The sequence below is a fragment of the Suricata suricatta genome, chromosome 9 (genome assembly GCF_006229205.1).
Source record: "Suricata suricatta isolate VVHF042 chromosome 9, meerkat_22Aug2017_6uvM2_HiC, whole genome shotgun sequence".
Taxonomy (NCBI): domain Eukaryota; kingdom Metazoa; phylum Chordata; class Mammalia; order Carnivora; family Herpestidae; genus Suricata; species Suricata suricatta.
This window is the reverse complement of record NC_043708.1, coordinates 1,210,493-1,225,707: the sequence shown is the minus strand read 5'-3', so window position 1 is coordinate 1,225,707 and position 15,215 is coordinate 1,210,493. Positions and strand designations below refer to the sequence as shown.

Genomic DNA, 15,215 nt, shown 5'->3' with positions numbered 1-15,215 from the left:
CAGGGGGGGTCCGCGGGGGGGGGGTTGCGGGCGCAGGGGGGGTCTGTGGGCGAAGGGATGTCCGCAGGGGGGGCTGCGGGCACAGGGGGTTTGCGGGGGGGGGCTGCGGGAGCAGGGGTGTCCGGGGGGTGCTGTGGGCGCAGGGGGGTCGCGGGGGCTGCGGGCGCCGCTCTGCTGCCTCACCTTGTCTCCGCTCTTCTTGTCAGCCTCGGCGCTTTCCTTGAAGAATTTTTTTGTGATGCCTTTTAGGCAGCAACTTGATGGATACAGGTATTTAGCACTCATACATTTACATATTTTTTCTTAAATATTTGTTTTGAGAGAGAGGGGAGAGAAAATCCCAAGCAGGGACATTGCGGAGCCTGATGGGCCTGCACCCACGCACGCGATACCATGACCTGAGCTGAAATCAAGAGTCGGACGCTTAGCAGACTGGCCCCCCAGGCACCGCTGGCATTGATATTCTTAAAAGTCACTTTTTAAGGGCATCGGATGACACTGTTCATTCTTTGTAGGAACAAAATGAAGTTCTCTGGCAGCAGCAAGAGCGACTGCATAGCGCTCGTGGAGGCGTTCAGAGTAAGTGCCTCCGCGGGCTCGTGCGCTTGGGCCGCAGCCCTGTCTGGGCCGAGGGCACCGCCAGGCGTGGTGGCGTCCAGCATCCAACAAACCGTGTTGGACGAGGTAGATGCGGGGGGCGGGGGAGGGGAGGTCGAGTGTTACAAAGTTGTTGGGAAAATTTTTGTTTTGTAAGTTTTCTGGGGTCAAAATGTGTTGAAATTAGACTCTAACAAATTTTAATTGGCTAATAAAGTGTTTTGAAACTGGGCCATTTATTTGTAGACTTGGCAGGCGTGCAGGCAGAGAGGAGAGCTTCGGCACCCGAAGGTTGGTCAGCTGTTTCTTCTGTTTGTGTCTGGGTGCAGGGATCTAGGGAGCTGTCCCCTCGCTTGGCCTGGGCACCATGGGTGACACGGGAGAGCGCCAGGCCTGAGCCGAGATCACTTCGGCCTGTCCTCAGAGGGCGGCAGGCTGGACCTGGAGAGGTGGTCGCTCCGCGGGCCAAGTGCTTTGGGGCCTGTCTTCGGGGTAGTGGTCACTGGGAGGCGGCTCCCGGGGCCGAGGCCCTTGTGTCTAGCCTGGGGACACCTCAGTCTCAAGGGCTTCGTGCCTCCGGGCCTGTGCCTGGAGGTGCTGCTCGCAGCTAAGGACCCGCCAGGCGGCGTTCTGCACCGCGTCTCCCGGATCCGTTGGTCGGCCGGTGGACACTTGCAGCCTTTCCACACTCTGGCTGTTGTTGAGAGGGAACGCTGCTACAGACGTTGGGGGGCATGTGCCCCTCTGAAAATGGCCATCTGCAGCAGTGTGGAAGGAACTGGAGGGTGTTAGGCTGAGTGAAAGAAGTCAGTCAGAGATAGATGCCATATGTTTTCACTTGTATGTTGAACTTGAGAAACTTAACAGGAGACCATGGGGGAGGGGGAGAAGTGGTTTCAAACAGAGAGAGAGGGAGGCAAAGCATAAGAGACTCAAACACAGAGAACTGACTGAGGGTTGATAGGGAGTGGGGGAGGGGGGGAATGGCGGATGGGCACTGAGGAGGCACGTGTTGGGACGGGCACGGGTGCTGGACGGAAGCGGTGAGCCACGGGAACCCACTCCCGAAGCCGAGAGCACACGGGGCACGCGCATGTGAGCCGACTTGACAGTGAATGGTGTGTCAGAGCCAAACAAAAGGAAGAATCCTTTCCTGTAGCTGTTGTCTCCTGAGTTTTAGTTTAGATAAAACCTTTAAAGAACTCCGTGTGAAGGCCTCCTTTTTAAAACTATTTTAGTTATTTGATCAGGTTTTGTTCTCTTAGATCCCAAAGACTGTAGACAGGCCAGTGCCCACAGCTGCCCCCGCAGCTGCCCCCCGAGTTGCCCGTTACAGCTGCCTTTCAGCGCGTCCGCTCTGCCGTCTGTCTCGGCGCGCGCCCTCTGTGAGCTCTGTGTTACGGTAGCACGTCAGCTCTCGTTTGTTAATTGATACTGAGTGTTCTGCCTTTATTTAAAGGATGAACTTGACTGGGGACGGTTAAATTACATTCAGATCAAGAGAATTAGAGAGGTAAGTTGTAAATTCTTTGAATATAAAGCTCTATCAAATGTTTGTTATGTACCCACAATACACAGGGCGGTAAGTGAGATTCTAGCTTCAGTGGGATTTATACATGTGCTGTGTGTGTGTGATCCAGTTTTTACGTAACTCATAAATATTTGTGTCTACGTATAATACTTCTATAACCTCTGTGTTGGTTATATGTTATATGTACTTAATTACATATGTTCAATAAGTATTATAATTTCCAAAGTGACAGCTTCATTTTCTCATCCTGAATATTGTGTTCTTGTGCTCTCTCAGACTCCTGATTAGACTTGTGTGTTCAGGGGGGTCCCCAAGCCCACCGTCGGGCTCAGTGACCCACCGGAAGGACTCACAGAGCTCACAAGAGCCGTTGTGCTCGTGGTTCTAGTTTCTCATGGCCAGAGGACGCTCCCCGAAGTGAGTGGAGGGAGCCGGGCCTTAGCTGTGTCCCCGCGTGGGCTCATGGGCGCGGCCAGCCCTCCCGGCAGCCGGGGGTTGACGGTGCGGGGGAAGCGTGCCGCCGGAGACGCTCCCTCGGGCCTTGGGGTCCAGGCTTTCCCCTGCGGGAAGCTCCTGCCGGGCTGACCCTGGTCACTTAGCCGTCAGCCCTGCAGGGGACCCGCTGGGACCGTGTGGGAGGGGCTCTGCCGTAAATCCTTTTGCTCCCAGAACGACTTGTCAGGCCCAGGACCTCAGGCGGAGCAGACACTCCCGGGGGGCAGGAAGGTCCCAGGGCTGTAGAGGCCGCCTCCCAGGAACCTCACCTGGCCGTGGACTGTGCAGGGTGTGGGTGAGCCAGGCCTGCTGCGCTCACTTTCCCTGCACAGGTGGCAGCAGGCTTAGCCTGCTTTCTTTTCAAGGGACTTAACTCTTGGTTTGATTTGTTAGTTTTACTGTGTACGTATTTTTGGGGAAGGAGAAAGGTAGAGGATATTAATCGATTGACCCTTTTCTTTTTTCTGTTTTTTCTTTTTTTAATGTTTGTTTATTTTGAGAGAGGGAGTGCAAGTGGGAGAGGGCCAGAGAATGAGGGGGGGGAGAGAACCCCGAGCAGGCTCTGCACTGTCTGCGCAGAGCCCGACATGGAGCTCAGTGTCACAAACCGTGAGAGCATGACCTGAGCTGAAATTAAGAGTCAATTGCTCTACCAACTGAGCCCCCCGGGCACCCTGCTTTTTTCTGTTAATTTAGTTCTTTGTCGCTCGGTTTACTATTTTAGTCTTCCTGAGATGGGTCTTTAATCTGTTAACACTTCCAAGTTTTTCTCATTAGAAGCATTTAAAGCGTATTTTCTGGTGTACACAGCGTGGGCCACGTCCTGTTGGTTTATGACAAGGGGGATTGTTGTTACTCCTGCCCGTCACTTCTTTGAGTGTCCGTTTTCTCCTTGACGAAAGAGATTTCAAGAAGACTATTTGAGTTCCAGCTAGAAATATTTTTAGATACCTTGTTTTGTTCATTTCAGATTTTACTGCATTTTGGTCAGAGAAAGTGACTTGTGTAATTTTAAGCAATTTATTTATTATTTTTTAAAAAATTTATATCCACGTTAGTTAGCATCTAGTGCAGTAATGATTTCAGGAGTGGAATCCAGTGATTCATCCCCCACATATGACCCCCAGTGCTCATCCCAAGTGTCCTCCTGAACGCCCCTTGCCCATCTAGCCCGTCCCCCCACCCCCGCCCGACCCCTCCAGCAACCCTCAGTTTGTTCTCTGTATTTAAGAGTCTCTATGTCTTGCTCCTCCCTGTTTCTATATTGTTTTTGCTTCCCTTCCCTTCTGTTCATCTGTTTTGTACCTTAAATCCCACACCTGAGTGAAGTCATAGGATATGTGTCTTTCTCTAATTTCACTTAGCATAATACAGTTTAGTTCCAGTCACATTGTTGCAAATGGCAAGATTTCATTCTTTGTGATTGCTGAGTACTGTTCCATTGTATATATGTACCGCGTCTTCTTACCCATGGCCAGTCGATGGACATTCGGGCTCTTCCATATTCTGTCTGACGTCTTTTAGTGTATTGTTGGATCCAGTTGGCTAGTGTCTTGTTGGGGATTTTTGCATCCGTGTTCACCAGGGATATTGGTTCTCCTTTTTTTTTGGAATCGAGGTAAGGTAATGCCGGCCTCATAGGAGGAGTTTGGAAGTTTTCCTTCCATTTCTATTTTTTGGAACAACTTCAAAAGAATAGGTGTTAACTGTTCTTTAAATGTTCGGTAGAATTCCCCCAGAAACCATCTGGCCCTGGACTCTTGTCTTTTTGGAGATTTTTGATTACGGATCTAATTTCTTTACTGGTTATAGGTCCCTTCAAATTTCCTATTTCTTCCTGTTTCAATTTTGGTAGTTTATATGTTTCTAGGAATTTGTCCATTTCTTCTAGATTGCCCAATTAATTGGCATATACTTGCTCATAATATTATCTTCTATGGTTTGTATTTCTGCAGGGTTGCTTGTGATCTCTCCTCTTTCATTATTGATTTTATTTATTTGGATCCTTTCCTTTTTCTTTCTGAGCAGTCTGTTTAGGAGTTAATCAATTTTGTTAATTCTTTCAAAGAACCAGCTCCTGGTTTCATTTATCTGTTCCGTGTGTTTTTTGTTTATTTGTTTTGTTTTATTGCTTTGTTTTTTTGGTTTCAATAGCATTGATTTCGGCTCTAATCTTTATTATTTTCCATCTTGTGCTGGTTTTGGATTTTATTTGCTGTCCTTTTTCCAACTTTTAAGGTGTGAGGTTAGGTTGTGTATCTGAGACCTTCTTCCTTCTCCAGGAAGACGTGGATTGCTGTATGCTTGCCTCTTCTGACCGCCATTGCTGTGGCCCAGAGGTTTTGGGCTGTGGTGTTACCGTTTTCATTGGCTTCCAGGTACTTTTTAATTTCCTCCTGAACTTCTTGGTTAGCCCACTCATTCTTTAGTAGGATGTTCTTTAGTCTCCAAGCTTTGTTGTCTTTACAGATTTTTTCTTGTGGTTGATTTTGAGTTTCATAGCATTGTGGTCTGAAAATAGGCCCGGTCTGCTCTCCATCTTTTTGTACTTGTTCAGGGCTGGTTTGTGTCCCCTGTGTGACCTCTTCTGGAGAATGCTCCATGTGCACTGGAGAAGAATGTGTGTCCCACTGCTTTGGGATGAGACGTTCTGAATATATCTGTTAAGTCCATCTGGCACAGTGTGTCATTCAAAACCATTGTTTCCCTGTTGATTTTCTACTTAGATGATCTGTCCATTGCTGCAAGAGGGTATTGAAGTTCCTTACTATTATGGTATTATTGTCGATGAGTTTCTCTGTGTGATTGATTTATATATTTGGCTTCTCCCACATTGGGGCATAAATTATTACAATTGTTAGGTCTTCTTGATTTATTTATTTATGATTTATTGTTTATTTACATTTATTATTGATGATTTATTGTTAGGTCTTCTTAAATTTGACATATGCTCTTCTTCGTCTCTTGTTACAGTCTGTATTTTAAAGTCTAGGTTGTCTGATGTAAGTATGGCTTCTCTGGCTTTCTTTTGATGACCATTAGCATGATAGATGGTTCTCCATCCCCTTCCTTTCAATCTGAAGGTGTCTTTAGGTCTAAAATGGGTCTCTTGTAAACAACATATAGATGCATCTTGTTTTCCTATCCATTCTGCTACTGTGTGTCTTTTGATTGGAGTGTTTAGTCAATTGACATTTAGAGTGAGTACAAAAATATGTAAATATATTGGCTTTTTGTTGCCTGTAGAGTTGGAGTTTCTGGTGGTAGTTTCTGGTCCTTTCTAGTCTTTGTTGCCTTTGGGCTTTCTTGTTTTCTTTCATCTTTTCTCCCCTCAGAGAGTCCCCCTTAAAATTTCTTGCAGGGCTGGTTTAGTGGTCATGAACTCCTTTAATTTTTGTTTGTCTGGGAAACTTTTTTTTCTCCTTTTATTTTGAATACAGCCTTGCTGGATAAAGAAGTCTTGGCTGCATGTTTTTTCCATTCAGCACATTGAATATGTCCTGTCATTCCTTCCTGGCCTGCCAGGGTTCTGTGGCTGGGTCTGCTGTGAAACTGACTCTCTTCCCCTATGGGTTAAGGATTTTTTCCCTTGCTGCTTTCATGATTCTTCCCTTGCTGTGTGTTTTGTGACTTTGACTGAGAGATGCCTTGGTGATGGTCGGTTTTTGTTGAATCTAGTGGCAGTCCTCTGTGGTTCCTGGATCTTGAAGTCCGTGTCTTTCCCCAGGTGAAGAAAGTTTTCCACTATGATGTGCTCACATAAGCCTTTTTCTCTCTTTATCTTTTGGGACCCCTGCATTTCGGATGTTATTCCTTTTTAATGAGTCACTGAGTTCTCACATTCTCACTTCATGCTCTTTTGCCTCAGTTTCCCTCTTTTTTTCTGCTTCGTCTTTCTTCCTAATTCAGTCTCTGTGTCCCTCATTCACTGCTCTGCTTCATCCATCCTTGACGCCATGGCATCCATTCGAGATCGCACCTCAGTTATTGCATTTTTAATTTCGTCCTGACTAGATTTTACTTCTTTTATCTCTGCAGAAAGAAATTTATGCTTTTTTCAACCCCACCTAGTATTATTATTATCATGACTCTAAATTGTGGTTCAGACATCTTGTTCATATCTGTATTGATTAAGTCTCTGTCATTTCTTCCTGTTCATTCTTTTGGGGTGAATTCCTTCTTTTTGTCATTTTGGAGGAAGAAAAAGAATAAAAAGTAAAAATTGAAAAATTAAAAATTTAAAAAAAATTAAAGAGAAAAAGAATTTATAGATGGACCAGTGAATAGAACAAAATCCGAAATTGCATTCAGTTTTCCCTCAGAGTTCAACTAGAAGTATTTATGGTCCATACACTGGGCAGGTGGGGGGACTTGTGGTCGTCCTCCAGGACTGGGTCGGTGCAGTTGGACGGGGCTTGGTGTAACGGCTCCGTTCTCCACTAGGTGGTGCTGCTCAGCTTACTGGGGTGGATTGGTGTGGTGCGCGTGCAGGTGTGCGCACCGGTGCGGGAGAGGAAAATGGAGTCACCCGGCTTTCCAGTTTCTGTCATCAGAACTCTGTGCTCTCCCTGACCCACTGTCAAGCACCCCTGCTCTGTCTACTCCCTGCGTCTACACTGTTGGCAGCCAACCTCTCAGCCTGCCAGGCGGTGCCTCACCTGAGTTTCTCAAATGGGGCTGTGCCTCCAAACCCCTCACTTCTGAGGGCCCTGTGGCTTTGACCCGCTCAGATCTGCCAGGGGAGGGTCTAAGTGGTGGCCCAGTGCCGGCTTCCCCCTGGGACGCTGACCCAACTGCGCCACTGCAGAGGCCCAGAGGCTACGGCCCAGTGTCAGCTTGCCCGCGAGAGAGCCCCTGGGACCATGTGGCCACAGCGCTTCAGAGACTGTGGCAAATCACAGCACACACCTGGCACCAGGCTTCCCTGCACCCTGGCGTCCTTATTCCAACGCCAGCAAACATGGCTGTTCTCCGGAGTCCACTGGGACCTTTGCCTGTGGGCAGGCCGCACAGCCTCCACCAGATGTGCTCCCAGCAGGGGACCCACCTCTGCCCGTGTGGCCCTCACATCCCCCGGACCTCGCTGTCCTCCCCTGGGGATTCACCCCTCCCGCCAGAGCATCCGACTGCCTGCTTCCCTGTCTATGGAGCCTAATGGTATTGAATCCCGTCCTTTCTCCTTTCTTCTTTTCTTGTGCGTGTTTCCACTCTTCTCTTTCTCTCCAGCTGCTTTGGGTGGGGGTGCTTTTCCTGTACTCTCCCCCATCCCTGTCCTCTCTCTGCAAACAAGAAAGCTCCTTACCTCCACAGCTTCTCTCTCTCCCAGTTCATTCTCCGTGCTGCGTACCGGCTGAGTTTTGTGGCTGACGTTGTGCAGATTGTTGTGTTGGTCCTCAGATCAGTTTTCTAGGTGTGCAGGATGGTTTGGTGCTGATCCAGTTGCATTTTGGGGATGGGAGAAGCAGAGTGTCCATCTGCTAAGCTGAATTTAAAAAAAATTTTTTTTAAATATTTATTTATTTTTGAGACAGAGAGAAACAGAACTAGCAGGGGAGGGGCAGAGAGAGAGGGAGACACAGAATCTGAATCAGGTTCCAGGCTCTGATCTGTCAGCACAGAGCCCGACGCAGGGCTCGAACCCAGGAACTGTGAGATCATGACCTGAGCCGAAGTCAGAGGCTTAGCCAGCTGAGCCGCCCAGGCGCCCCATTGCTAAACTGGTTTTTAACTAGAGAAGTCATGTCTCATGACAGCCTTAAGAAAGGTTTCCGGAGGGGGCACCTGGGTGTCTCAGGGGATTAAGTATCCGACTCATGACTTCAGCTCAGGTCCTGATCTCAGAGTTCTGTGAGTTCACGCCCCATGTCTGGCTCTGCACTGACAGCGGGAAGCCTGGTTGGGACTCTCTTTCTTCCTCTCTCTCTCTCTCGCTCCTCCCCTGCTCACTGACTCTGTCTCACAATAAATGACATTAAAAAAATAAGGTTTTAGGAACACGAAAGTGCATCGGTTAACATGGGGGTGCTGGGCTTGGTCCTTCTTTCATGCGCCAGGGGTGCTGGGCTTGGTCCTTCTTCCATGTGCCAGGCCTTTTCCGTATTCTCACAGATCATGGCTTTTAAGTGTTTCTGTCTTCCCAATTCTTTTTAGTTGTTTTTTCCAGTTAATGTTCACACCTGTGGTTTGTATAGTTTTTTACTTTTTTAGTTTCTTAAGATAATTTTGTGATAATTTATGAGCAATTTATAGGTATTAAAGGTATTTCTTGGTACATCACAGTCTTGTGTGTGCACATTGAAGTCTGATGTTCTGTGGAAGATGGCTTTTAGTGCAGCTGTTGAACCATTGGTCACTTCAGCTTGTTTTTAATTACAAAAGCAACACACGTTCATGGTGGGCGCTCCAAGGCACACAAAGAACTTAAAGCAGAGGAGATGGTTCAGGTTACCTGCTTACCTGCCCTTGGATGCCCACAGGGCGTTGTGGGTGCACGCCTGTCGCGGTTGTGTGAGTGCGCACACGTGTGCATGTATAAATTGGGACCGTGAAGCATATGTGGTTTTATATCCTGGCATTTTCTTTTTTTTAATGTTTGTTTATTGGGGCGGGGGCAGGGAGAACAGAGCACGAGCTGAGGAGGGACAGAGAGAGAGAATCTCAGCAGGCTCCGTGCTGTCAGTGTGGAGCCCATTGTGGGGCTCCATCCCGTGACCCTGGGATCATGACGTGAGCTGAGACCGAGGGTGGGACACCTAAGTCACTGAGCCTCCAGGTGCCCCGGTCCTGGGGGTCTCTGTTAGTGTTGCTGTTGAGCATCCTTTCCATCGCTTATTAATTTGTCTTTGACAAGATGACTCTTCACGAATTCCACGTTCAATCCCGTAGACGTGGGAGCGCTTTGCCCGTGGTGCTGACTCTCCAGTGTTCTCTCTCTTTTGAATGGCAGAGTCCTGGGAGACCTCATATTTCCATGTGTTTCTCTTAGGTGGCTGAGTTATACGAAGACCTGAAGAATCGGGTCTCGCAGTTCAACATGCACGTGGACCCGCAGCGGCCCGTGGTGGACCAGGAGTACGTGTGGAAGCAGCGCTTCATCCTGCAGGTGCGCCGGGCTTTCCTGGACACGCGCCCTGACCCTCCCTCCGTCCTGGCCAGGGCCTGTGGCAGAGGGAGTGCTCCCTCCGGCTTTCTGGTACAGATCATGTCTCGAAGGAGATTTCAGGTCCCTGATGTTCATCCTGCCGTTGGGATTAGGAGACACTCTTGCTGCGCAGGGCTGGTCTTCCACGCCGTCGAGCTGGCCGGCCGGAGCTGCTGCCGGTCTGCAGGGGCGCGCTTCCGTGGCACGCCGGCCGCTGCCCCGCTGCGGGAGAGGCCCTCGGGCTTCTGCTGAAGAGGCTGAAAGTGTTCTTCATGCTGTTCACATACGTAGCTGTTTCCTTACACTGAAAGTACTAACAGTGGAGGCTGTGGTCAAGTTAGTGTGTTGGATGGGACCTTGCAGGGCTTGTGTGGAGGGAAGCATGTTCTAGAAAGGTGACGAACGCTCTGCTCTGCGGTCCAGAGGAGGAACACGTCTGTATGCATCAGCACCTCGGACTGTGTTGTAGGGAAATGTCCGTAAGTGGAGTGAGGCCGGAAAACAGTGGCTTTCTGGGTGTCAGATCGCCTTATGGCCGGGAGAGTCATCTGTGAGTGTGTGTTCCGAGCGATACTTCGATTGAAGAGGGACTCTTCGCAGAGTGCTTTTAAAAGATTTTTTTAATGTTTATTTTTGAGAGAGAGAGAGAGAGTGAGCGCACAAGAGCTGGGGAGGGGCAGAGAGAGAGGGAGACACAGAATCTGAAGCAGCTCCAGGCTCTGAGCTGTCAGCACAGAGCCCAACCCGGGGCTCAAACCCACGGACTGTGAGATCCTGATCTGAGCCGAAGTCGGACGCTTAGCCGACTGAGCCCCCCAGGCGCCCCGGCAGAGTGCTTTTCAGAAGTGCACCCTGGATGTGCCCCTCCCCTCCAGGGAGATGGGAAAGTGCGCACAGCCATTTGGGCCCCACTTGTGCTCAGCACTGCTTCCTAACCCTCCTGAGATGGGCTCCGGGTCCTCTGAAGAAAGACCGTGTCCAGACTGCTTCTCTGATTGCGATGAAATAACCAGAATTTACAAACTCATTTTTCACCTTACAGCTGTTAACATCATCCTGGGAGAAGATCAGCATATTGGTGAGACAGGCTGACAAATAGTGTCACTTCATGAAAATACACATCTCTTCCAGGTTGTATTGGCAGGTGCTTTTTACCCAAATTACTTCACTTTCGGACAGCCGGACGAGGAGATGGCGGTGAGGGAGCTGGCCGGCAAGGACCCGAGGACGACTGTCGTGGTAGGCGCTCCGTGTCTGCGGCCGATTCCCGGTCGCGAACACCCGGGGACTTGTCGCCCCTCACCCGGGCGCCGATGGCGTGTTTGGACTCGTCACGTCCAGCCACCCACCCCTGAGTCTTGCTTCCTGTTTGGCAGACCTGGCTTGAAAGAAAGCTCTGGGAAATTACATATTTATGGCTCATGCTTGCTGATGGTGTGCTGTGCTGGAGGGGCTAGGGTCCTTTTCCCTAAGTTTATCTCGTTGACATTTTACACAAAGTGAGACGCCTACTGGGTGGCAGCTTAGTCCTCTGATTTGCGCTGAGACCCACAGGCCTGAACGCCCCGCAGAGTCGCCTGGAGAGGTCTGTGTATAAGTACTTGAGGGCCCTATGCCACAATCCGAGCCAGAAGGAAAGGCCCGGAAATTAGGATTTAAATAATAAGCGTTTTGGTGAATCTGATGTTCAGCAGTGGGCCTGGACCCGCTGGGTGGGCGCTTGGGGCCCGTGTGTTGGAACCCAGGCCCACGGGAGCCTCAGGCCGCACGGCTGGAGGGAAGGGTTTGGGAGCTGGGCTTTCCTGGAGCGCTCAGTTCTGTCCTCAATTTACACCTGAGAGCGGGGGGCGGAAAGCCCTCAGTTAAGTGGCTGACGTCCGGTAAGCGCCTGACCACGCGGGTTCTTCCTGTCGGTGACGTCACCGCAGTCACCGCAGGGAGTGGGTCCAGAGGATTGAGTGCTGTGGAGCCCCTGGGCGAGCCTGAGGGCCGTGGTGCTCAGGCTGGGGGCCGGCCGCGGGGATGCGCTCCGAACCAGGAGAAGGGATTTTAACGCACAAGGTGGTCGTTAGCCTTTCGCCGCTGCCGGGGACACTGCCCCTCTGGGTCTTCAGGCCGGACGGGCTCTTTCGTGGGGCCCCCTCGACTCCAGAAGTGGTGCTCTCCCCTTCCCTGTGCCCGGCGGGAAGGGTCCTGAGCAGGCCTCGTGGGGTTCGAGCGGTGCCTGCCGCCTCCACCCCCCGGGGTGGCCTGGGGCCAGACCTTTGCCCGCTGCGAGCCTCAGGAACCAGGCGGTAGCGCGCGTTGACTCGGCACCCCCCGGGAGGCCCTTTGTTTCACATTCTGTGTTCCGCTTCTCTGAGCCTCACACTGACCCCTCAGGGTGGGGGCTTACATTATCCTTACTTCTTGTGTGGTGAGTCCTAGCGACTCTGTACCCTACTCGGGACACTTGACCGGCAGCTCAGAGCCCGGGCTTCCCCCCAACCCTTTCCCCCATCACCTCTCCTGAGGCCTGGGACAAACAGGACCTGGCCACGGGCAGAGGGGCCCTGAGTGCTCTGCCCAGTCAGAGCCTGGAGCACGGATCACCCAGATGGAAGGGAGAAAGCAGGCAGTCAGGTGGGGGGGGTGGGGGAAGGGGGGCGGTGCAGCTCAGTGTGCTTGACCTGTGGCCGCGGTGTGCCGTGCCCCTCAGCCCAGGGGGCTGTGCCCCTGCCAGTGCCCGTTGTCCTGTTCGTGCGAGGGGTCTGGCCGGAGATGTGTCCGTCAGCTTGCTGAAGGTAAAATAAGAAACAGGTTTTATTTTTTTCTGTTGGACTTTTGGATTATTTTCACAGATAAAGAATTATCCTTTATTTAGCATATATTTGTTATTGAAGCTTAGTCCATAGAGTCTACATCTTAGGGTCAAAGACAATAAACTGTTCTTGTGAACTAAACTAGCGTGCAGCAGCTTTCACGTAGGATCATCAGCACCACGTCCTTAGCGCCCGCTCTGCTCTGTGTTACAGCTGAAGCACATCCCTCCCTACGGGTTTCTCTACCACAAACAGCTGCAGTCTCTCTTCAGACAGTGCGGTCAAGTCAAATCCATTGTGTTTGACGGGACAAAGTAAGTGCATTTTTGTAACCAGCTGTGATTATGAAAGAGCCGTAGCATGTTTCGTGTTTGCAGGAACGAATTCTTAAAACTGAGTGTGCGTGGGAATGGGCCTCGTTCGGGCCTTTCCTCGTGGCCTTCGCATGTAGCTGTGGTTTACCTCGTTATCAGTCTCCGTCACTCCTCTTTCAGCCAAGTGACCTCCTAAAGGGACTAAGCTGTGAGCCTGGTGGTCTGCTACCAACAGGGCCCCCATGATGCCTTGCAGTGCCTGGGGCGGATGCTGGAGGCGGGGGTCGCCCGCTCCTGGAGGTCACGGTGCGTCACCAGTGATACGTTACTTTGAAGGTCACCGAGACAGCCCAGGACGGGGCTTGCCTGCTTGTAGTTACTCAGAACTCGTGTGTTTGAACTAGTTTTGGCAGACAGGTACTGAGAGCACTGAATTACATTTCAGCTTATTTGAATTGCAGATATAAGGGACAGAATGGCACGTCTTGGAGTGTCACTTTGAGTTTTTATTTCTAGGAGGGAATGTTTATGTGCAGAAAAGACTATAGTTTTAAATTGACTTTTAGATTTAAAATTGGAGATTTTTTGCTGATGGTCTGTAAGTTTTATTTAGTTAATTAAGCTGATGCCCAGTAACTCAAGTTGAGCACATTTGATCCCTTTTCAGTTTGGGTTAATCCCCTCAGACATTTTAAGTTCTGTGCCTGTGATTAATATGATTTTCTCTGTAAGCATGGAAATGCCTCGCACAGCAAGTCCGTGACCTGACAAAGTCTAGGGCCTCCCCACGGTGCTTACGGCTTTGGCTGAGCCCACAGTCATTCGGGTCTTCTTACATATTCTAGTACAAATTACACTGAAACTGGCTTTCTGTGCTGTTCTTGAGAGAGCGAGAGAGAGAGAGAGCACGAGTGAGCAAGGGGCAGGGAGAGAGAAGTGGGCTCACCTAAGATAGGGTTCGCGCTCACCCGATACGGGACTCGAACTTGCAAATCGTGAGGTATGACCTGACCCAAGTCAGATGTTTAGCAACCGAGCCGCCCGGGAGCTCCTCAGATCACGCATTCTTAGTCACTTCTATGGAATCCTGTCTTTACAACTGGGGCCACACGGTGAGGCCGTCTGTCCTGAATTCCGAGGTCCCTCTGCCTCGGCCGCGGCCCCGTCGTGCGTGGGTGACCTGTGCCGGGTTTGAGCGGCCGGCAGTCCGGGCTCTCCCTGATCTTGTCGCCGGGTTGGAGTCCGTGTTTGTTTCGTATTCTTCCTGTCGGAGCCGGTTTTCAGTAGGTATTTTACTCCTGTTTTACACGGTTCCTTGTATTTCTGGCTTTTTAGCCGCCATAGCGATGCCGTGTCAGTTACTGGAAGTGACCGCCCTTCTGGCTGTGCCAGGAGCGGTCCTTGTGCACCGAGCGGGGAAGGACAAAGGCCGGCCTGAGTCACCATTTGAGGGAGTAAAGGCGGTAGCCCCCCAGGCACAGCGTTTCCCCCTCGTGAAGCTTCCAGCCCAGCGGCGGGGAGGGGGCTGCTTAGGTGTGGGGTTCCACAGACATTTGTCCGTCTGGAGCTGTCATCAGGGAGGCCCAGGTGGTCAGAAGACGTTCTTCGTGGGCTCAGGAGCGGTCGTGCTCACTGGGGACTTGGCGACGGGGTGGACGGGCTGGTTGGTGGGGTGGCTGCCACGGCAGGAGGAGCCCCGCGGGAGCAGCGGGGACTTGGGAGAGCTTGGACGGGGGCGAGGTGCGGACGGAGGCCGTGTGACGGCGGCTGGCCTTGGGCCCGCTTGGTGCGTGTGCTGGAGGCTGGGCGCCCTGTGCTGGGTGGTCCTTGGTGGCCGCCTGGCCGGGACGAGGACAGTAGACGGGTGTGTAGGGACCCATGAGTTTTGTGGGAGGGGGTCAGGGGGCGAGGGGGAGTGGAGTCTCGGTAGTTGTGCGAGGCAGGGGGACGTCTGTCACGAAGGAGGCCACGGGCGCGCCGCTAAGTCTCCTGGGTTTGGCTGTGGGTCCCGTGTGCAGGACAAAGGGGGGGGTCCCCTGAGGCGGGTCTCCGAGACGTGCAGACAGCACTGACGGGGGCTGGGGGGAACCCCGGCAGGAGGAGGGCGGCGGCGGGGGCCCGCAGCTAGAGGAGCGTCCTGGGAGGGTGCTCTCAGGGCTGATGGACACTGTTTCCAAGGAGAGACTCGGGAGCCGGCTGGAGAAGGTGACAGAACGAGAGGGCACAGGCCGGGGTGTGTGCTCAGCAGTGAGGCCTCCGGGAGGAGGGCAGGGGACAGCCGGTGCTCCCAGGGCCGCAGGCGCAGCCGGGCCGGGGCGTGCACCGAACGGGCTGGC

At 51.6% G+C, this 15,215-nt stretch overlaps 1 protein-coding gene across 1 annotated transcript in view; it reads left to right on the top strand.

The window, feature by feature from the left end:
* Positions 1 to 15,215, top strand: part of TDRD9 (tudor domain containing 9) — a 93,407-nt gene that overhangs the window by 55,447 nt on the left and 22,745 nt on the right. Inside the window, exons 18-24 of the mRNA XM_029950794.1 lie at positions 207 to 270; positions 516 to 579; positions 844 to 888; positions 2,057 to 2,110; positions 9,609 to 9,725; positions 10,896 to 11,003; positions 12,779 to 12,879. Of these exons, the coding sequence (XP_029806654.1) occupies positions 207 to 270; positions 516 to 579; positions 844 to 888; positions 2,057 to 2,110; positions 9,609 to 9,725; positions 10,896 to 11,003; positions 12,779 to 12,879 (553 nt within the window). The remainder of the gene's footprint in view (positions 1 to 206; positions 271 to 515; positions 580 to 843; positions 889 to 2,056; positions 2,111 to 9,608; positions 9,726 to 10,895; positions 11,004 to 12,778; positions 12,880 to 15,215) is intronic.